This window comes from Chelonoidis abingdonii, chromosome 13 (genome assembly GCF_003597395.2).
Source record: "Chelonoidis abingdonii isolate Lonesome George chromosome 13, CheloAbing_2.0, whole genome shotgun sequence".
Taxonomy (NCBI): domain Eukaryota; kingdom Metazoa; phylum Chordata; order Testudines; family Testudinidae; genus Chelonoidis; species Chelonoidis abingdonii.
Window position 1 is genome coordinate 14,531,951 of NC_133781.1, and position 23,744 is coordinate 14,555,694.

General features: G+C 47.7%; 1 protein-coding gene across 2 annotated transcripts in view; it reads left to right on the forward strand.

Annotated features, from left to right (window-relative positions):
- SEPTIN9 (septin 9) overlaps positions 1-23,744 on the forward strand; it is a 281,197-nt gene that overhangs the window by 60,149 nt on the left and 197,304 nt on the right. The window contains exon 1 of one of the 2 annotated variants that reach the window (XM_032792786.2): positions 5,164-5,240. The exons of the other annotated variant lie outside the window; for it this stretch is intronic. Coding sequence (XP_032648677.1) covers positions 5,219-5,240 — 22 coding nt within the window. The 5' untranslated portion in view covers positions 5,164-5,218. Of the gene's footprint in view, positions 1-5,163; positions 5,241-23,744 lie in introns of those variants that run through there. 2 annotated transcript variants of the gene reach the window in all.

The window sequence follows — 23,744 nt, forward strand, 5'->3', positions numbered from 1 at the left end:
CCTCCCCCCAAAATGATGTAGATGCCCAAATCCCATTAATTTTAATGGATATCCAAGCCACCTAGACAGCTTTGAAAAGCTCAGACTGTAGCCCTTGGACTCATCCCATATGAGCACCAGTTGTGCTAGAAAATAATTCTCTCCTTAACTGAAAGAAAGGAGGAACTCAGATCCTCTGTGTCAGACACCCAGGTGTCATGGTGATGCACATGCTAGGAAACCTACAGAACCAGACAGGGGGACCTGCTAATAGAATTTCTCCATGTCTCATCCCAAGGTCCCAAGTTGGTAATTAAAGAACCTATATGTACTGGATCATCTCAATGTCCTGGCTAGCAGCCCCGTCTCGGTGCAATGGGATCCAGCATCCAAAGCTGTGTGTGAGCTTTCGCTGACCACATAATGGCTGTTTTATTTGTCCACAGAGTCGCTGCATTGTCAGCACCCAGCTGGTTGCCTTGCAGTGAGCTCCAGGGTCTCTTGACTCGGGTGTGGAAGACACGCTATATATAAACCCCAAACTCTAGCCTCTAATTGGATTCTGTTTGTTTTCCTGCTTGCCGTTTCCTCCCCAACGCCCCATTGGAGAGAGATGCTTTGTTTCTGCAGTCCGTCGTAATTAGCAAACATGCTGGTTGAGGGAGAGGCTAAGGCATGGAAGCCACACGCTGTCCCCCAACCCCACCTGGCTCAGCAAGCTCAAAGGAGGCTAGAAGATCAAGGTTCCTATTTGTTTAAGCTTCCCAGCCCCAAATGGAACTGGAGGCTATTTTCAAAATGGTCAACGGTTCTTCCCTAAAGGCTGCTCCTAATCTTCCCTCTCACATAGCTCTATTGTTGGCCCTGTGTAATGCCACCAACTGGGCCTTGTGACTCCACCTGTATTTTTTAACAAGGGTTTTTAATGTTTAGAAAAAGTCCAGGCACAAGAAAACCATCAGATAAACCTCTAGCAGAGCGGCCGAGTCATAACGTCCTAGGCCTCGGGATACACCACCAGGATTAGGGCCTTCATAAAAGGCCAATACAATGCAACACACACACACAGTTTCTCACAAGGAGCAACAATTCCAAGCATGGTCCATGTCTTCCTGACATTGAAAAGTCCCAAATGTCAATTTTGTTCTCAAAAATAAGGGCCAGTTTTCATGGATTCAAAATGAGATGCAGAAGCCGTTTATTTTGAGACCCACATATCATGGTCAGTACTATGCACAGCCCTAATCAGGGTGGCTCCATTTGATGTCAGATCCATGTGACCTGTTCAATGCCCCTCTTTCCCCAGTGCTTTCCATCAGGACAACTGATTTTAAAGTGCCTGTATATCCCTAAAATAACAGCATCAGTGATAAGCCCCATAACCAGATCACGTTTTACTAACCTCTTCTTAGAAATTATTGAAACAAACAGCAGCTACTGTATTAGCCCCCCCCCCCCCCCCGCTTCAGCAAACTGTTTACACACATGCTTATCTTAAGTTCATGGATGAGTACAACAGTTATTCAGCAAAGCATGTGCTTAAACATAAGCACATTCTTAAACGCATGGGGGTCTTAGTGGCATTCTTTCAGGTGCTTCAGTATTATGCAAAGGAGCAAAAACAAACAAATAATCAAAAACCTACATTTTCACCAAGAAGTGCTGTTAGCAATTGCTATGTATTTTGTTTCACTTTATTTAGATTTATACAATTCCTACATCACAAAGCACCGATTGAGGACTCTAGGCCCCTTTGCCAGCTGTTTAAAATACAAATATGAATGCAAATAAAAGCAAACTCCAAAAACTCTCCCAAACCAAGAAGGAAAAAAAAGCTGGAGCACTCAAATTCCAGCCCTTGGCACAGCAGCCTCTAACCAACAGCCTTGAGTCACTAGATCCATGCTATTTCCAATCCTAGGGGAGGGGAGGAAGAAAATCCCACACATAGAACACCCGGCTAGTAGCTACCGGTTGCATCCCACCTTCAGGTCTGTACCCACTGCACCTGGCAGGCAGTGAGAGACATCTCAGGTTGGCAGGTCCAGAGCCACCCAGATCTTGATGGGTTAAAACCTCTGTGCTGCAACATTTGTGCTGCTTTGCATCTCTCCTTCCTTCCCATTCGTCTATTTCCTCTCTCGATATTTCCCCTTAACTCTTTCCTTTCCTCTGTAGCCTTCCGTTGGCTTCCTGCATGAAAAGACTGTCAATGAAGGCTCCCTGTGGGAGGCAATGGATTGGATTCTGTGCTGCATGTAGCTATGTGACGCTTATGGCTTTTTACCCTTTTACATTTTGGACAGGAAGTAAAGAGTTACTCTTTGTGGATGGAGAAGCATCACCTATTCTCCTCTAGACATTGAGAGGCAACATACCCTTAGTGAACAGAGCACTGGACAGGGATTCTGGAAGTTGAGTTCTGTTCCTGGCTCTGTCACTGACCTGCTGAGTGACTGTCACTTATCTGTGCCTCAGTTTCCCATTCTGTAAAATGGAGATAATATTGACCTCCTTTGAGATGTACTGGTGCAAAAGTGCTGTAGAAAAGCTAGAGATTATTCTTATATGAGCCACAAGAATATCTAGAATTCTCATATTAAAAGAATATGAGAAAAAAATCTAATCCCTACCTCTTCGGGGCATAGGCCAACTTCTAACTATTGGGGTCAGAAGGAAACTCTCCATGGGAACAGGTTATTCATAACTGCTCCTGCAGGGTTTCTTGCATCTTTCTGTGAAGCAGCTGGCACTGGCCATAGGGACCAATGGTCTGATCCCCTGCAGCAATTCCTTTGTTCCCCTCTGGCTTTGGCAGCAACCAGATTCCATCATCACACATGTTAGAAAATATGTAGCTTTGGGGGATTTTTCAGTACTGCTGCCATAAACCAATGGATAGTAGACCCAACCCAGAGAAAACAAGATACGTTTCTTGACAGCTCCCTTAATCCAATGATTCTTTCATGAGAAGCTTATTCATCCAGACCAATAATGGCTTAGGGACTGTCTTTTTTGTTCTGTGTTTGTACAGGGCCTAGCACAATGAGGTCCTGGGCCATGATCAGGGCTCCTAAGTGCCACTGCAATACAAATAATCATGAGCTAATCCTCTTTCATAGTCCACATTACTAAGGGCGTGTGTCTGATACTATTGCAATACACATCATTTTCCATATAGATTGTATGCATTTTGGGGCAGGGACTGTTTTTATTATAGGTGCATGTACAGTGCCTTGCCCAATTGGGCCCTGATGAGGGCATCTGTGCTACTGTAGTAGAAATATTAATCCATATAAGAAGATTCCAGGATTGTACCTCGTTGTGTCTCCCACGATGCCTAGAATGTCTGTTGAGTCCATGTGAAGCAATGGAAACAGTAAGGAACCTGGCCGAGAGTTCTTTTTGTTTGGAATCTCACCACGTTGAAGCAGCACTGGGAGTCATGGCCTGTTACCATCCCGTTTGGAAGTTCTCAGCCATGTTTGGCTTTTTGGCACACCAGGCTTTACAAACGACACCCGTGCGACAGGTGAATAACAATAATGGCTTTCCATTCCTTGCCGCCTAGTGGCAGTCCCTGCTTTCTCATTGCAGGGCCAGGCCTCTCTTGCATGCACATTGAGGGGAGGGGCTGGGGCCTTTGCATCTGGCCTGTTGACTCACAGCCTGAGGAATTACCGGAGTGTTCTCATTGCCCAGCTGCTGAGTGACGTGTCGGCTGCTGGTACCCTTCGTGCTTCACCGCTCAGTGCCATCCTCTGGATGTGTTGCAGTCACAGAGACAGTTCCTGGGTCATTCAAGGCAGTGTGTCCCGTGGACAGAATGGCTTGTGGCTTGGGTAGCAAGCAGTGCGACTGCAGCAGTAAGAGAAGGTGCAAGCAAAGCTCTCTCCCTACAGAGACAGAAGGCTGTGGGTTCAAGTCCCATCAGGGGGTTGGCCTTATTCCCACGCTGAGGCCCCAGGCAGTATGTATTGTGGTACAGGTGTTCTCTCAGGGGGAGATGTTTAACCAACGTCTCTTCTGCTTGGCTTTGGCAGCTGTCCAGGTGGCAGTTTCCACACACAGGAGCCTCCAGCCCCAGAGTCCTTGCCAGCATTCCCCCATCCTGCCCTCAACAGAAGCAGCTCTGATGTCCAGACTGGCGCGTGAGCTCATAATGGCTGCTCCATTTACTCTTCACACTCAGTGCACTGCCAGCCCCTATCTCATCTCTGTGCAGGAAGGGAGCACGTGAAAGGTGCTTTCTGAAGCCCAGCTCTGTCTATTTGAGGATGACAGGGCAGCCCCTGACTCCTGTCACCGCTGGGTTAGAAGGGGAGGTTTCACTATCGTTTTCCAGCTGGCTTCAGAAATCTCTTCTCTTATCACTTGTGTAGCAAGGGGAGGGCCTGGCATAGCCGGCTGTTCATGTGAAGGAGAAGCAGGGACTGCTTGCCAAGATTCAGCCGTAAACCTCTCCAGCAGGGCTCTGGTGGGAGACTAAACATGTGCAGCAGTCGGGTCCTTCCTGGTAGCAGGCAAACCGTGATGCTCTGCCTGAGGATGAAATCAGCCTTCATCAGCGGAATAGTTTATGCATAAATCGAAACTTCAGACCTGGCTGGGTGGGGGAACAAGCAGGATCTTAGTTCTTTAAAATGCTTTAGCCACCGAAGGAGGAGGGCTGGGGATAGAGGAAATAGCAACAAAATAAGAGTGGGGAAGCAGGGAGAGATTTGAGAAGCTGGATGTGTTGCTCTGTTATTCCAAGGAGTCAAGTTGTGTAAGCATCTCCTGGTGGATACTAAAAGGAGTCAGCCACGGAGACGGCCGCAGTCTCCTGGATTTGCGCAAGCTGCAGCTTTAAGACTGTGCTCTGGAGAACTTGGGCTTTGTCATCGTCTACATGCGCTGGAGTATTTCGGGGGCTTGTTGAATTTGCGGGTCATGTACCCCCCTCTTTTTTTTTTCTCTCCCTTTCTGCCTCAATCTTTCTTTTCATTTCAAAGAGACAAAGCTACTTCAGTTTGGAGCACAAACATATGATCAGCACATGGAAATGTGGTAATTTGGATGCATTCATGATTGCAACAGATTGAAGAAATTAGACCAGACAAAGAGCTTTTTTTGGGAAGAGGAGGAGGAGGAGGAGGAGGCAAGGAAAGGAGGGAGGGAGGGAGAGTGGGTGAAAGAAGGGGACGCCACCGAAAAAAGGGACGGCGTGACACGCGGATGCTAAATATATCCTGTAGTAATGGAGAGGGACCGCATTTCAGGTAGGCTATTGATTGTTTTATCTCTACTGTTTTGTTACTCTCCCCTGCTCCCCCTCCACTTCCCCCAGAGTGTCTGCATATTAAGAGAAGAACCGGACAAGCTCTGGTTTGATTTCAGTGGTTCCTTTTATTTTTTTATAATGTTCTGCTTTTTTTTTTTTCATCCTTCTAAGTTCTCCAGACAGCCCATGTTTCCAACAGAGGCATAGGAGGGTGTGGGAGAAAGAAACTGTTTTCTGGGTCTGGATTTCATTTGAGTCTCTCTCTTGCTTGCTCTCTCTCTTTTTTATTTTTTTTTATTTTCCAATCTGCCACACCGAGTGAGGCAGATGAATGCTGAGACTGTTAGCTCAGGACTCGGAATCAGGGAAAGAAAATATCCTGGCTCTTGACTTAAGGATGCCTTTAGAGCCTGGAGGTCGGCTGCTTAGTTCATATGGCTGTGTTGTGGTTTAGCTCTCTCAGCATGCCAAAGCTTGTGTTAAAGACAATATCTTCCTCTCCAGTAATGCTTGTATTGCTGCACAGAGACTCAGTCATAGGTCAGGAGTCTCCTGCTCCTAGGACAGCGCCTCCTGGCTGCATGTGTTCCCACGTTGAGCTGGGGTTGGTTGTACAACCCTGGAAAAGGGGGTTGATTTCATGCAGTTGGCATGTCTTTGGCTTCAAGTTGCTGGTGAAGTGTGTGTATTGGGGTGGGGGTGGGGACAGAAGGGCAACTAAACCAGATACATCTAGCTCCTGTCCTTCCCTGCAAACCCCAACTAATGGCGCATGTCCGAGAGATTAATCCCAAAACTGCTGCCAATTGGTCAGAAGGCGTCAGGTAACCAGGGCTCAGAAAGCAGCTTTGCAGCATTGCAGGACTTCATGCTGAGCAGTGGCTGAGGCCTTGACAACTATTCATTATTAAAAGCCCGGGGTGGGTATGGGGGAATGTTTGCCCTAGAACTTGAGCCCAGAGACTGAGAATAGGGCTGAGTTCATACAGAGCTCTGAGGGTCCCAAAGAGAAGACAGGAGGCCCTCCAGCAAAGGAATCCCAATGCATTTGGAATGGCCAGGGGTGCAGGGGCTGCTACTTTGAATGGCTGGGACTCTGCAGCCATTAACTCAGTCTGTGGTTCCCTGGTGAGGGCCAGGGAGTTTGCTGGAGTGGAGAGCAGATCGCTTCTTACCTGCTCTGGAGCCTGCATGTTCTTCTGGCTGCTCTGAGTTGGCCTGGGTAAAGCAGCGACGGGGCTGAGGCAAGCAGCACCGCGCTACTGGGCATCAGGGTTGGAAAGAAAACCACAAGGATGAGGCGAAGCAGTCGAGCAAGGGGTGGGGGGTGAGAGTGGGCTGAGAGTGGGGGACTGTGGGGCTCTGCAGTTGGAAACCCTGAGGCATCTGTAACTCCTCTGCTGTCTGTCTGGACACTAGTCTGTGCCATGAAGTACCATCGGGGAGGCCTTTGTATACTCCAGCCAGGTGTGTAACTGTGCTCAACAGAGGGAGCACAACCCTGATGGAGCGCAGACCAGCTGCGATTGCCTAAGGGCCTGATCCTGGTAGGTGCTGGGCACCCACACAGGGCCGCCCAGAGAGGGGGGCAAGTGGGGAAATTTGCCCCAGGCCCCTCAGGGGCCCCTGAGCCGCTCCGGGTTTGCGGAAGCACTTCGGCGGCGGGCCCTTCACTCACTCTGGGTCTTCAGCAGCGGGTTCTTCAGTGCAGGACCCGCCACTGAAATGCTGCCGAAGCCTTGGAGCGCCACCCAGTGAGTACCAGAGCTGCAAGTGGCAGGGGAAAAAAAAGCCACAATCGGCAGCACTTAGGCTGCTCTACCGCTGCCGCTTCGTTCTTCGGCGGCAATTCGGTGGCGGGTCCTTCCCTCTGAGAGGGACCCGCTGCTGAATTTCCGTTGAAGACCCGGCCCTGCCCCAGGCCCTCTGAATCCTTGGACGGCCCTGCACCCCCAGCTCCTGCCCTTGCTGTCAATGGGAATTGAGAGCGCTCACAGCTTGAGACTGGCCTGTGGGAGCGTTCTGCCTCTCCCAGCCCTTTTCCAATAAGGGCAGCTCAGATGACGTGTGCGCTCCTTCTCTCTTACCCTCTCTTCCCCACATTCCCTCCTTTGCTTTGAGCCACTTCAAAGCATTCCTGGGAGCTGCTCTTGACCCAAAGGATGGAGTGTGTATGTGTCAGTAATACCAGTGCTCCGATGTGGATAATCCTCTATCGCTGCAGCACGGGCCTCGGCCAGGCAGAGGATAAACAACAGAGGGAATGGGACAAGTTCTGCAGAACAGAGCCAGTGGAACCCGGCACTGAACCGGTCTTTTAAATCTGCTGCTGCTTTTCTATTGTGCTGATATTTTCCCAGGACAAGGGGGCCTGACAAACAGGAGTGCTGACAAGAAACAGGGCTTTAATTTCTGGCCCAGTCACATGATTTGAGGCCTCTTTAGTCAAGAGAAGTGCCAGATCTCCACTCCCTGGAGCCCCTGCTCATTTTGGGAACTGCTCAATACAAGACACTCCATGCAACCTAAATGCAATAGCTAATTGAAGCAAAGAGCCCACCTAACTCTGGGTGGGATACCTCCCATCCACGCTGATCCTTGGTACGCCATGTACAAGGGAGCCACAGGCAGGAAAGACCCTGGTACAGTAGTCCACAGAGGCAGCAGCTCTAGTTAACCTCTGGTAGCCTGGCCCCTTCCTAAGGGTCACTAGCAAAGTATGCAAACGGTCGTGTCTGCTGATGACTTAGCTTGGGTGTGCCAGCGACGCCTGCTGGAATCCGATGAGTCTATACAGATTTCAGTTCCCTTGATTTAGTTGTGTCATGCAGTTGTTGGCAGGGAAGCCAGGCAACAGAGCCCCCAGTTAAATCCTCATCCTGCCTGTGGATGACAAATAATTGTGGTATGTGATATGCGCTAAACAAGGGTAGTAGTTGTATGTCTCTCAACTCAAGGGCACGGAGGCTGGTTTGCACACACAGCTCAGACTTGGGACCGTTTCACTGGGGATACGATACCCAATACTCTGCTCTTGCTTCTCATGCTCACTCTGTTCTGGAGGCCTAAGCTGTCAGCAGTCTCTGCTGGGGAGGAAAGAGTGCACTGCAGAGTCGCCAGGCAATGAAGCTCTGTCCATGATCAGCGAAAGAAAGGGACATGACTAGAGGCAGTTCTTGAATGATTCATCCTTTCGAAAGCCCTGTCTCAGCAGCGAGAGAGAAGGAAATGCAGGAGGGTTATGGCTATATGTAGAGCCTGAGGAAAGAGTTAAAATCCAATGACATAGATTTGTTAATAGTAAACAATATTTAAAAGCTGCGATTCAGGGAGGAATTTCAAATGTGCTGGGTAAGCACTTTTGAGACACAGTAAAGTAAGGGTTAAAGGGAACATAGGAAAATCTTGTTAAGTGAGGTTCTGGGCAGTTCAGATTATGTTGTCAGTTTTCCAGGTTTATTCTCCAGCACTGACTCCTGGGCAAATGGGCTCGGTTTGCCTGCCAGCAGAGTGAGCTGTGCCTGGTACCTGGCAATCCAGCTGCGATCTGTGGATCCGATTCTTACTCGGGGTCTGACTCTGATCTCACGTACACCAGAGTCACTCCATCAGCGTTACCCTGCTGCACACCAGCAGGGCTGATGGAGGGGGCAGTTGTACTGAGTCCCTATGCCCAGGGCCCCCCCCCAAAACATTTGTAACATCTGGGTAAATAAAAGGAAATGGAGGGAGTGCAGCCCCAGCTAACATTATTTTACTGGGGCCCTGCATGTCTCTCGATGGGCCTGCATACCAGTGAACAGGAGAGGAGAACTGGACCCTCCAGTTTCATCTGAGTCATGGCCTCATAGTCTGCCTGGTTGTGCTTCAGCCATCGTGACAGGAGTTGGCAGTTCAGCGGTTGGTGTCCCAGGCAGAGGAGAACGCATCCTGCTCTCTCACAGCTCTGCTGGCTCTGCAGTGTTGGCAGCAGGAAAGAAAAAACTCTGGTTTTGGTGAATCAACGAAACATGACTCAGATGGAGAACAGATCTACGGGGTGCTAGGCGGCCACGTTTCCTAGGCATTCTTCTGGCCAGAAACATGCTTTTCATTAATATTCTACCACTGGAGCTTCACAATGCGGAAATAAAAACTCCCTGTCTGAATTCCTCGTGTGAGGGGCCTCAGCATGACTGAGAATCAAGCCTCTTCTCTTTGGTAAGAGTGCTGCGCTCCTGCAGCTACTGTAAATAAGCATTCCTGAATCCTGCAGGTGCTCCCCACACTGGGAGAGCACAGGCCTTGCCACGTCATGGCAGATCAACAGCTTCCCTAACTGGCTCTCCTGTCTCTGACAGTGGCCAATGCCTGATGCTTTGGATGAAGGTGCCAATCCCTGTAATACACCTAGTTCTGCGACTGGTGATCCTTGAAGTGCGAGGCTATGTTAGTCCTTGTCAATTGTATTGTAGCTTGTTTAAGTACAGAGACATATTCAGATCATGGTCCTTTAAAATGTTCTAGTCTCTCTAGGTTTTTACATTGCACCTTTCACCATAATATCTGAGCACCCTCAGCAGTGCAGTAAGCAACATGTCTAATGTTTGTTCTCTCATCCGCTCCTTGGGGGAGAAGTGCGCGCAGGGAAGTGTCTGGTTTTGGATTTGTTTTATATACTATATCAGGGGTTGGCAACCTTTCAGAAGTGGTGTGCCGAGTCTTCATGTATTCATTCTAATTTAAGGTTTCGCCTGCCAGTAATACATTTTAACGTTTCTAGAACGTCTCTTTCTGTAAGTCTATAATATATAACTACTTTACATACAACAATAGTTTAAATAAGGGTTTTAAAATGTTTAAGAAGCTTCATTTAAAATTACATTAAAATGCAGAGCCCCCAGACCAGTGACCAGGACCCAGGCAGTGTGAGTGCCACTGAAAATCAGCTCGCGTGCTGCCTTCTGCATATGTGCCATAGGTTGCCTACTGCTGGAGTACAGGAAGAGGAGAGAGGCATATGAATTAATAAATAAGGGGCTAGAGAACACCAGATGGGTGTAGCTTTGCAGCCCTTTTGCCGAACACAAGAATAAAGATATCTGATAACAAAAAAGCAGCTCTGTGTGTTTTAATGCACCACAGCATTAACTTGTGAAACTCAATGCCAGGTGATTTTACTGAGGCAGACAGTTTAATAGGCTAAATAGTCATATTATTATTAATAACCATTTCTATTACAATAGTCTGTTCTACTGATGCCCAAAGGCATTAATCAGGATTGAGGCCGTAGGGTGCTTTACCTGTATAAACACAGAGAGACTGTCCGTGCCTGGGACAATGTAAAGCAAGATGGGAGACAGGCCCAGGATTGTGGAATGAACTCCCACAAGAATTCAGGACCATCACAAAGCTCACTCCCTTCCGTTCCAAGTGCAAAGCGCATTTCCTTGACTTGCCTTCTCTAACATAAACATAGAGCAGGGATAGGCAACCTATGGCACGGGTGCCGAAGTCGGCACACAAGCTGCTTTTCAGTGGCACTCACACTGCTCGGGTCCTGGCCACTGGTCCGGGGGGCTCTGAATTTTAATTTAATTTTAAATTAAGCTGCTTAAACATTCTGAAACCTTATTTATGTTACATACAACTATAGTTTAGTTACATATTATAGACATATAGAAAGAGACCTTCTAAAAACGTTAAAATGTATTACTGGAACGCGAAACCTTAAATTAGAATGAATAAATGAAGACTCGGCACACCACTTCTGAAAGGTTGCCAACCCCTGGTCTATAAGGTGCCACAGGACTCTTTGCTGCTTTTACTCTGCTCCTTGACATGGGTCTCACTAGACTGACCACTGCCACCATGTTTCATGTACCTCATGCTGGGTAATAACAGAGAAGATAACATTGCTTGTAAAACTGAACTGCTGTTGCAACTGTGGCTAGCATTCTAGCCCTGTGAACACAGGCTAACTTCCTGGTGTCTCCTGAAACCTGTACTCCTCCCTCTAAGTTCCATGCAGGTTGCTACAATGGTGTGATGTCCTTCCTAGAAATGGTGCTTTCTAATGGCTTTGCTGCCAGGAGTGAAGTCTGAGAGCAGCTGCTTAGGGGACCCTCCTGGGGATCCAAAAAGAAAAAAAAATGTGACCATCAGATAGGAGTGCAGAGAGAAAACTAGTTCCATCAGAAGCCGACAGATTGGTTCCCTGGTTAGCAAGAGCCTGATTTTACCTCAGTTCCAACGCTAAGGTTCAGCAACTTCCTAATTTCCAGTCTTAATCATGTGCAAGGGATTCTCTTCATTTCTTTTTAAAGGGATGCTGCCAGGTTAGAAATCCATCATTAAAAAAAAGAGAACTTCATCTATGATACAAGTAACATTAGATTATTAAAATGGAAAGAATTTGAGCAATCTAGTTCATTTTCCTCTATGCCGCTTTGTATTTCTCCTCCCCCTGCCTATGCAATGAACATGCTGCAGACAGAATAGCCCGCTTCACTTTCACTGCTTAGAAGCAAGATGTGCAAGAGAATCCATCTTAACTGGTTAGACAGTTGTACTGCACTGATCACTGAATGAATCACTCCAAGGAGACTGTGTGCATGGCTGTCTCTCTCTTTCCATGAGGTTCGTTTGTTAATTTCATGGAAATGGTTCTTAGTGTTTAGGGTTTTTTTCAATTTTATGCCTGATTTTTCCCTTGTAGGGGCCAGATTTTCAAGTGCTCGGCACCTGCAATTGAGGGCCTATTTTCAAACTAGTTCAGCTCCGATTTAGGGCCCCAAATTAGGGACATTTTCAAACAAATAATCCTTAGCACCCAACACGACAAACTAGCCACTTATTTTGATGCCCAAATGGGAGCTGAGTTCTCTTGACGTTCTGGCCCCGGCTGTGGTGCTGAACACTTGGAAATCAGCCCATTGGCTACTCTGCAGACTAGCAGCAAATTAGAGCATTCAAACTCCAGCTCCAAACCTGTACTTTGGAGAGAGACAGGGACAATATGGGATTCCCGCCTCCTGTTCAATGACGATAGCTTTTTACTAGACCTATTTTTATCTCATCCCAAGAGCTGGAGTTTTAAAGTATGAGAAGGTCCGTATGGGTCCCAGCCCTAAGAGTTCAGGATTTTTTATCTAGTGTTTTTCATGGGCGCCAGCCTATACCTGCAGGTGGCTTGTTTTATATGAACTGACCTTTGGACTATGCTTCTTCAGAGTCAAAATGTGATGAGAAACTAAACCCACAATAGAAAGTATCCGATACAAATATCAGATCTTCAGATACATGCAGCTGGGCTCTCTATAACTGTCCTCTTCTGAGCACCACAGGTCTTCACAGGGTGAAGTTTTACATTAAGAATATAAGAATGACCATATTGTGTCAGGCTAATGGTCCATCTAGCCCAGTATCCTGGCTTCCAACAGTAGCCAGTGCCAGACACATTAGAGCAGTGGTCCCAAGCCTTTTTCGTCTGGCGGGCACCAGACGAAGGACCATGGTGGCGGTTGAGCATCTGCCGAAATGCCGGTGACAAGCGGCATCATCCAGAGGCGTCACTGCCGAAATGCCATCGAATTTCAGCAGCATTTTGGCAGATGCTCGACCACCGGCCAGGACGCAGACGCATTTAGATGCCCCCGTGCACTGCGCTGGGGACCCCTGCGTTAGAGGGAATGAACAGAACAGATCAATTATCAAGTGATCCATCCCCTATCAGCCAGTCCCAGCTTCTGGCAGTTAGAGGCTTAGGGTCACCCATAGCATAGGCACTGACTTCCCCTCTACCCCCCACATCCGCCCACATTAGCTATCCGCAGTCATTTTGTACAGAGGCTGAATTAAGTGATAGGCTACATACCTTGGTTACTAGTTCTGCAATTTCATATCTGAGTTCTTGGGTGAAAACCATCTGGTCCCAGTGATTTATTACTGTTTAATTTATCACTTTATTCCAAAACCACCTCTATCGAAACCTCAGTCTGGGTCAGTTCCTTAGCTTTGTCACCTACAAAGAATGGCTCAGGTGTGGGAAACTCCCTCACATCCTCTGCAGTGAAGACTGATGCAAGGAATTCATTTCACTTCTCTGCAACATCCTTGTCTTCTTTAAGTGCTCCTTTAGCATCTCGATTGTCTAGTGGCCCCACTGATTGGTTGGCAGCTTCCTGCTCTGGATCTACTTTAAAAAAAATTGTGGTTAGTTTTTGTGTCGTTTGCTAGCTGGTCTTCACATTCTTTTTTGACCTGCTTAATTATACTTTTACACTTGCCTAAGTTTATGCTCCTTTCTGCTTCCCTCAGTAGGATTTGACTTCCAGTTTTTAATGGATGCCTTTTTGTCTCTGTTTAGCCATGGTGATGGGTTGAGGTTTTTTTGTTTTGTTTTTTGTTTTGTTTTGTTTTTTGTCCTCTTACTGTTTTTTTTATTTGGGGTACACATATAGTTTGAGCCTCTATTAATGTGTTTTTAAAAAGTTTCTTGTAGCTTGCAGGCATTTCACTCTTGTGAATGTTCCTTTTAATTTCCATTTAACTAGCCACCTCATTTTTATGTAGTTCTCCTTGTTGAAGTTAAATGCTATTGTGGTGGGGTTGGGGTTTTTTTTATATTCCTCTCCACACAAGCATATTAAATGTAATTACAATATGGTCACTATTACCGAGCAATTCAGCTATATTCATCCCTTGGAGTAGATCCTGTGTGCCACTCAGATTAGAGGAAAGATAATTGCGAGTAAGGCTCTGTACTGAGATTCAGCAGATCTGGAGTCACTTCCTGGCTCTGCCACAGACTTCCTGTGTGATCTTGGGCAAGACACTCACTCTCTGTGCCGCAGTTCCATTTCTGTAAAACGGGGACAATGCTAGCCTTCACTTACCTTTTTGTCTGGCTATTCTATTCATAGATTGTGAGCTCCTGATTCTTATTGTGTGCATGGATGTACAGTGTCTAGTACATCTGTGTTGTGATTTCTAGGTGCAACTGTAATATAATTTACAATAATATAGCATAATTTCATACTTCATGATTCTCCTCTCACAAGGGGGGTCAAGTAGAATCAAGTCTCCAGCTGTGAGTGTTCCCATCACCAACTCACATGGCCTTGAATCAGCACTGCAGTGCATTTTCAGTTTTCAGAGTCCCTTTCACAGTAATTGATCATGCTGCATGACTGAGACTCAGACATTGCTGAGGATGAAGGGAAGAAGTATCTCATGGAAATCAAAATGCTTCCAAGTTCCAGAGTCCAGCATACCAAGATGCTGAGTATTTAAGAAGCAAGTATGTAGTTGGGGAAGTATGTCTGAATCAACACATCTTCTTTAATCTTAGCAATCCCAGAAACACAGTGTCTGTGTGTCCTGTTGGCTTCACCACTAGGTAGTCGCAGCTGTAGCTAATGCCATCGGTACACAATAATACGTTAAAGAGAGCAGCAACACCTCCTGCTATAAATCCTAGTATCAGGTTATGTACTCTACATAGAGGGACCTGCTTTCAACCATACCCTCTCTGGCTGATATTAAGAGAGGAAGGATAGCCCAATAGTTAGTGGGATAACCTAGTATCATGAGTCCCAGGTTCAATTCCTTGCTCTGCCATAGACTTCCTGTATAACCTTGGGCAACTCACTTAGTTTCTCTGTGCCACAGTTCTCCACCTGAACAATGGGGATAATAGTCTGTCTGTGCTTGGATGGAAGGCCACGAAGGAAACTCAGGAGCTATAGGCAATAGGATGGGTGAGTCAGTAGGCAGTGCCCCTCACTTCACTTCCCTCAACAATGAGTTTCGTGAGAGAGAGGCTCTGACCGCTTCTGGTTACCAAAGATCCTACGGCATTTGTTTGCGAGAGCAGCATGGCCTTACCAAATATCAATCTGGGTAACTAATTTCCCTTGCAGTTGGAATGGGATGTTGCACTCCTTCTTACCTCCTGTCCTAAACCAAGGGGTATCATCATTATTATTTATTTATTTGTATTGCAGTAGTGCCTGTGAGTCTCCATCCTGCACTGGGGCCCCATTGTGCTACAAACACATAGTCCTTGATGTTGTTTCTGTTGTTAAACACGTGCCATTTTCCACCCCTGGCGTGTCTGTATTTGAGTGGCTGGCCAAGAATCCCTGTATATCAAGTTAAGCGAGCTCCCTGGGATCATTAAAGCCGAGAGATACTCTAAGAGTTGTGGAAACGTCTACTTCTCGCCTGGGGAGATTATATGTAATTTGACAGGTAAGTACAATATCATTAGCTTTGACATTACCACGATAAAAGGGCCAACAAGTAGATTTTGTGGCTGGGCTGGTAAATGGCCACGACAGATTTCCAAAGCTTTGCTGTATAAATGTAAGATCCTTACTAATTAACTGATTACATCATCACCAGGTATGACGGGCTAAATAAATACTTCTTGGAGCAAACTGCAGGTTATGTGGTATCTGGTAATTAGTTTGGGGCCTAACAAGCATAATTACTCACTCAGCTATACCCAAGTCCGTAGGGTTCACAGGAAAAGCCGCATCAGGGGCCAAACCCCATCACGGGGCAGGCTCAAGGGTCATGGTTCATAGCCAAAGACTGGTCGGAGGTTTACGCTTTGGTATCGTGGAGAAAAGCTTTTACAGGGTCGTGTTCCTGGGTGTCTGGTAGAGCGGCCCCAAAAGTGGCCCAGTAGAACTACTAGGGTCTGTTATGACACTCTGCGGGCAACAGCAACTCACTCAAGTTTGAAATGACCTGCGCCAAGCATGCCATCCTCTTATCCAGGCCCATCCAAGCCAGATTCCAGAAGTGCCTCTTCTTTCTCCACATGTGCCATTCTTGGTATAATGTCAAGATTGGGTGTGAGTCACGTGGGACTCATAAAGCAGCCAGGGCCCAGTGAGTGCTGGAAGGCGGTGTTGGGAGGAATAGGCACTGCTGCAGGGAGAAGCTTAGGCCCAAACATGCAAGAATGGCGTCTGATTTGGGCTCCCTCGCTCGAGACACCTTGGGTCTTATTTCTGAGGGCTTGAGCACCGACAGATCCCACAGGCTTCTGAAGATCAACCCAAGGCGCCTCAGACAGGCACCCAAAACCTGAAACCGCTGTTCAAGTGATCCCCTGCTAGAGAGACCTCCAACACAATTCCCCTCTCACATGCTGTTTCCCCCTTTTCCCCTTAGATCTTCTGGGCCTTGTTTGCAGGCTCCTTGGCCCAGCAGGTCTGCCCATTACTGGCCACCCATGCTCCACTCTCCGGGTCTGGTCAGCTGCGGGTGACTCTCTCTCACTTTTGAGAGAGAAAAGGACTTGTGTAATTTATTAGTTTCAGATGCTTTTCTTTCCAGGGCTTTTTTTCAGGGCTGCATGTTTCAAATCCTGAGTCACAAATGTGGAATGGTGGTTTGGGATCTGTATACAAACTTTCTTCTAACAGGGCCATGAGTCTAACCGAAGAGGATTGCCACGGGGCACATGGTCAGTAGGCGCTGTGCTTTGTACAGCCTTTTTATCCTTTCTGGTGGGGAGGAGTGTCTGGCTCCCGCTGACATACATGCCACAAAATGATTCATGCTCCTGAGCAACACAGTTAAGCCAGTGTAGATGTAGCCTAAATTAATCTCTTTGTGCATGCAGCTGTGTGTTTGGGTGGCTCTGAAAAACAGAAATGAAAGGGTTAAGCTCCCGTCGGCTCAGCCAGATGCTTTTCCTTAAGAGAGTGCCTATGAAGCTAGCATGTTCTCGAGTAAAGATCCAGACCCAGGTCTTAGCTTTGTGGCTAGGGCCCATTTCTACTCTAGCTCAATCTGAGAGAAGTGGCTGCATTCTACACAGGAGGACTCCCCTTGCAGGCAGACCAAGGTAGCATGTTCTACTGGCTAATGACCTGAACTGAGACTCAAACCAGGGTTTTATTCCTGCCACTGACTGCTCTGCTGCCTGAGCAAATCACATCATCCCTCTGTTTCTCCATCTACAAGGTGTTACCTCATGCTTCAGGGCTTAAGCCCATCTCTGTTAAGGTACATCTACACTAACGGCCGCCCGTGGAGTACAGACACTGCACACCAAGCTAGCATGGGTATAAATAGCAGGGTGGACGGTGAGGCTCTGCGTGGGTGAGTAGAAAAGAGTAGAGTGCCTGAACCCCCAGGCATGTACCCTACACAGTTCTCTACACACTCAAGCCAGGCCTCCCACAACCACACTGCTGTTTGCAGCAGTGTAATGTCCCACTGCCAGAGCCTTTCCCTGCTGCAGGGAAAGGCTCCAGCAAGGAGGAAAGGCTCTGACAGCTCCCTGCTGATGGAGCCTTTCCCCCCTGCCTCCCCATTGCCAGAGCCTTTCACTGCTGCAGGCAGCAACACACCACAGTGCCTAGTGTGGACACAGGCTGCCTTTCACTGCAGCGTGTAGCTCCACATTCCTTGCATGCTGCCAGAAGTGTAAACAAGGCCTTAGAGACCGACGGAGGCCTGCTAGGGGGGCAGATTATCCCACACTTGCCTCTTGTGTGGTTCTTATATGTTGCTCTGAAGCATTGGGTGCTGCCAGAGACTGGTTAGCTTGGGTCTATCCAGTATGGGAATTCCTCTGTAAAGTGCTTTTGAGATCTACTAATTTAAGAAGGCCTATACAAATACAGAGCATTACTGTGGGGACGGAGGGTTGTATTATCCATTGCCTAACGCGAGAGGGATCTTTCACTTGGAGGTTCATCCATATGAACAGGCAAGAACAGATTTTGCAGTTAATGCTAATACTTTAATAAAACTCTAAATTCTTTAGAGCCTGGATTTTGTGTGATAGATGTGTGTAAAGAGCCTAGCACAATGGGGCCGTAGGCACTACTGCAATCCAGAGCATATTAATCACAACCCTCACTCACCATGTTCGTGTTCAAGGGTTCCACTTGCTTGGCAAGCGGCCAAAACAAAAGGCAAGAAGAGGGACGCCATGGTAGTGGGGAGTCTGGCAGAAAATTGGGGAGAGAAACTGTCAGAGGACAGTAGGTTCTGGACATGCAATTGCAATGCAAGGGATGTTCTAGCTTGTTGGACCTGCCTTTGGGTGGCCAAGATCTGGGACATAACTGCAATGTAATCTCTGTCCTAGCCACTCTTCCTTCCCATGTCTGTCCGTGGAATGAAGAATAAAGCAGAGAGGGAAATAGTTTTTCTTGAGGCTTACAGGTCTGAGACTCCCAGGTGGCCATTCCCAGTGAACTGCTCCCTTTGCCAACTGTCTCACAGACTGTGGAGAGGGTGTATGTGTGTTGGTGCCGATGATTCCCGCACATCAGCTGTGTCTTGCTCTCTGTTTCTATAAGACAGGCAGGGGGGAGGGAAGTAGCTGCAGAGGGAGCTGTTGGAAGACATTGCCCTGTGGCAGAACATTGGCATGTTCAATCTGTGCAGCACCTGGACAAGACCACTCAGTTGCAAGGGTCAGGGTAGTGGCTGCTTTGGGTTTCCTTTGAATCCAGTGTTACTGTTTAGGTTTTGTTGTACCTGTGGGATACCTTAAGGCTGCCCCAGTGTGGGCAGTTGCAGGGAAAGTTCAGTGAAGGGTGCTGACTGCGAAGGGCAGAGCTGAACTTCCCCAGGGTTTGAAAGTGTTTTGTATTGGGCCCATTTTGAACATTAATATTTATTATTAAATGCAGCAGAGGCCCCAGCTGGGTGCAAGGCCCCCTCACGCTAGGTGCTGCCCACACCTAGTGAGTGGCAGTCACTGCCCCTTGCAATCTAAACAGACAAGGGGTAGAAGGTAAATTGAGGCACGCACAGGTGAACTGATTTGCCCAAGCTTGCACAGCTGGAAGTAGTCAACCCAGGTCTCCTGATTCCCAGTCCAGTGCCCTCTTCACTGGCCCATACTATTTACAGGAGTGAGGGGAAATGGTATCTTAACCCCTTCTGGTTTCTTGGGGGTTGGTCTCTGCACCCCTGAGTCCTTTAAAAATGTTCCAAAGGCGAATGAGGGAGGGGGGCAACCCTCCACATAAACATGTTAGCTGTAGGCTGATTGATGGCCGTGCTGACTTCATTTGCCCATGTGAAATGCCTGAGCCAGGTAGTTCAGAAAGCAGGTAAATCTTCAGGGCAGATGGTATTTAACTCCCTGAATGGACTTCAGCAAGACCATGGGTATAAGCAAAAAAGGTGTTTCATTGTGAACTATGGTTATTAGCATAACCATAGCAACCTCAGTCCTGGGCTTCCAAGGGGCAAAGGGGGAAGGTGCCATCTCCAGGGGCATCAGCTTTGGCCTCTTCTTTCAGCAGAAGTCATCCATTTCCAGTGACTCGCTCTCCACGCCCAGTGGGTCACGAGGGCTGGGAAGACTAGGGGTGGGGAGAGGGGGAGCGTGGAATTAGACGTTGAGCGAAGCAGGCATTCATCCAAAAGAGGCCTGAATGGACAGAGAGAGTAGCAAGAATGCTGTCTCCTAGCCAAGCTGACCAGCTGGCCGCGGAGACATAGGAGGAATCCCGAAGATACAGGAAAATAACACAAAGAATTGACAGGCTGTTTCTCTAGGCTGGTTTGGTGCCAGTAGATGGCAGTGTGAGCTTCGCAATAGGATCTCAGGCCCGCTCTGAACTCGGAAGCCTTGGGGATGCTTTATGGGTTTGTGTCTTCACATAATTCATGGCAGAAGAAATAGCTGCTTCACTGTTCCAGCTTCAGGGGGCAGTGAACATGAGGGGATGGGGTGGGCAGTATGGGAAATAGACAATGAAGAAGGGGAAGGGAGAGGAAGAACAATAAAGGGAAGGCGCCCAACAGGGCATCAGCTAAGAAAGGGGCCAGCGTCCCACCCCCTGCCCCAGACCTCTCAAATAGGTAACACGCCAAAGATCTTCCCACTGTCTTTGCAATGCGCCTAGTGTCAATTTATTGCGGGGGCTCAATGTTCGCTCATGTGAGCCTCTGAGTCCCTTTAAAAGCTCCCTTAATCCCACAGCCTAGGCTTTGGTTACATATCAGCAGAGAAGAGGACAGAGGATTAGAGTTTTGTAGATATGTAGAAGCAGCAAAGAATTAGTGAGGATTACAAGAGGGGATTTGAGCTAGAGGGAGAGAGAGCAAGACTAGTAATTTCTCATCTGTAGATTTCTCTGGCTGGCACTACAAACAGCCAGGAGACCATGACACATTTCTGTTTTCAGTCTCCTTAGTTTCCCATACGGACCCATCTTGCCTATAGTTACCCCTGCTCTCAGGATGCCCCAAAATCCCAGCATGGAGCTCTGGTGGAGAAAAAAAAACACCCTAGAAGTTAAAGATGATAAGTCCCAATTAACTTGTCCCAGTCTCTGTCTTGATGCATATTTGCTAGTGCTTTGTCCAGCCTGGTTTTAAAAATCCCAAGGGCTGAGGGTTTCTATCCCAGCTGTGGAAATTGTCCTATTCCCGCTTTGAGCTCATAGTCAGGAAGGTGGGGTTTTTGCGATCCATTTTTTTCTTTTTCTTAACTTCATTCCATTTGTCCTGGTTCTGTTGCATGGGGCACCCTAAATAAATCCTGTCCATCTTTGGTATTCATGCCCTTCAAATACCTGTCAACTGCCATTGTGTTTTCCTGCCCTGATCTTTCCCACTCTCCATTGGAGCCATCTTCTAGGCAAACATAAGAACATAAGAATGGCCATACTGAATCAGACCAAAGGCCCATCTAGCCCTGCATCCTGTCTTTCAACAGTGGCCAATGCCAGGTGCTTCAGAGGGAATGAACAGAACAGGTAATCATCAAGTGACCCATCCCCTGTTACCCATTCCCAGCTTCTGGCAAACAGAGGCTGGGGACACCATCCTTGCCTATCCTGGCTCATAGCCATTGATGGATCTATCCTCCGTGAACTCATCTAGTTCTTTTTTGATCCCTGTTATAGTCTTGGCCTTCTCAACATCCTCTGACAAAGAGTTCCACAGGTTGACTGTGCGTTGTGTGAAGGAATACTTCCTTTTGTTTGTTTTAAACCTGCTGCCTATTAATGACCCCTAGTTCTTGTATTATTAGGTGTATATAACACTTCCTTATTTACTTTCTCCACACAATCATGATTTTAAAGTCCTCCATCATATCCCCCCCTCTTTTCCAAGCTGAAAAGTCCCACTCTCAATCTCTCCTCATATGTAAGCTGATCCTTACCCCTAATCACTTTTGTTGCCTTTTTCTGTACCTTTTCCAATTCCAATATATCTTTTTGAGATGGGACAACCATATCTGCACGTAGTATTCAAGATGTGGGCGTACCATGGATTTATATAGAGGCAATATGATACATGCAATAAACATTTAGTATTCTCTCTAATATTAAAAAATGACCATGCTTGTTTTCTGTACTAACGTTCCAAGCTGACATTGCAATGCCACATCAGGCTATTATGGCCGCCTTTTCTCCACTGATCTTTGTTTTCCTGGCAGCCTGGTGCATGCACCTATTAGGCAGCAGCAAGCCCCTTAACAGCTGGAGGGGGGTGCTGTGTAGGGAAGTGAGCCTTGTAGCATTGTTAGAGATGCCTGCGCTCAGATATTGGTCCTTTGGTTTCCCCTCTCGCTCCAATTATCATATGGAGTGTTGTGTGTGTGCTGCTGGCATGTTGTGTGCATTGTGTTTCAGGAAATTAGTGAGGCACTGAGAAGCTCACTGTGAGAGCCATCTTTTTCCTTTTATCATCTGCTACCCATTGTGAAATTGGCCAGCAGCTCTCTGAGTGGACTAGCTGGGCCCCTCTCCTATGCACTGGTCATTGGCCGGTTTTGTTTTGATATTGGCACTTTTTGGTTAATGTCTTTATTTTTTACTGGCAAGCCTTAGTTTAACCCCACACTGAAAGGAGTGTTCTAGTAGCCACAGCAGAGTTCTGGATTCTCGTCCAAGCTCTGTCACCACTTTGCTCTGTGGCCATGCGCTAATCAGTTCACACGCATGTCTTGATTTCCTCAGCTGTAAAATGAGCCTGATACTTACTGCCTCCCAGAGATAAGCGCTTCAAGAATCCTCTCCCAGTTGGCAGCAGGCGGGGCTGCCATTATACAGCTGGAAACCTCAACGGCTTCTGTTGCAAGCAGTCCCATTTTCAGGGTAGGCAATGGGACTTCCTGGGTGGTGACAGCAGCAGCCAGTCCTAATGCAAGGAGCAGAGATGGAGAGCAGCTGTGGGAGTTTGGCTGCAGACATGAGCAAATCTCCCTGACTCAGCCTTTGGCCCATTCTGGAGAGCCCAGGCAGATGGCCGGATCTGAGATTCACTCCCCAGGACGCTGCCCATCTCTGCATCAGACACTGTTAGCATTTGAGACCGCAGCCGAGGTTCTCCCTGTGGAGAGTTCTCTCCACTCCATAATCAGGAGCCTGCAGCCAGCCGCTGCCTCAAGGTATGTTCAAGGTAACACAAATCATGTGGCTGCATGTCTCTGTTCCTCCTATTAGCTAGAACTGTCCAGTGCCCATTGTATCACCAGGGACGTGCAGGAGGAGACAGAAACCAGCTCATCCTTTTATGGCTCCTCCAGCCCACACAGTTTCTGGAGACAAGGAGACTTCGGGGCCTTGGCTGGTGTCTCTTTCAGCCCCTGCTCCCCTCCCCACTCAGAGAGAGATCTTCTTCAGTTAATGGCCTACTCTTTCCATCATGGTTTTTTCATTTGCTCCTGCGTAGCCGCTAAAGCATTTAGCAGTCACTCAGCTGCAGGGGCTCTCTCTTGCTTTCCCTTGTCCCAAGGCTTCTTTGTGCTCTGTGTTTTGTAAGCCAGGCCTGAAATGCCATGGCTTGCAGGGAAGGTTCAGGTTTAAATGTGCAGTAATTTATCCTGGTAGAGGAAAGGGGTGCAACCTTGTGAGTGGCTGAGCTGCCAAACGCAGGGAGCACAAAATCTTTAGGACCAGGTGTGTAAGGTATTTAGGCATTGCAACAAGACTTTGGCTCCTGAGGCTCAGATCCCCAAAGGTCTTGGGGCTCCTAACTTCCCATGTGACCTAGCCATATTTAAATCACATGGACCTTGCAACTGCTGATCAGGGTAGCATCTGAATGTCTTAGCACTTAAAATATTTACCATTTCGCTCTCCTGTAGTAATCTGAAAGGTTCAGATACAAGCTGGTCAAAACCATATTGTCCAAATTGCTGTTGGGGGGTGTGGTAATCTAGCCTCCCAGTCCCAGACCTGGACTTTAGCGTCCACAATCTGGTCCTGTCCCAAACCTGGACTTTTGCGTCCAAAAGTCTGGGGGCTTACCTGAAACTCCCCCAAGCTCACTACCAGCTTGGGTATTTGGGCTGCCACCAGGTCAGGAATTTAATTAGAGAGCCTGACCCCCCTCTTTCCTCTCTCTGGTGCCCCCAACCCTCCCTTGGTGGGACACCCAGATTCCAAATAAGCCTCGGTTTCTTGATACTCGCAGGCATTTTGACCAAGAGGCAGACCTGAAGGAGGGGGAATACGGGCATTGGAATCCCGGGTAATGGAAGAGCGTTTTCTCCCCCTGCTATTTATGCATCCAAGGG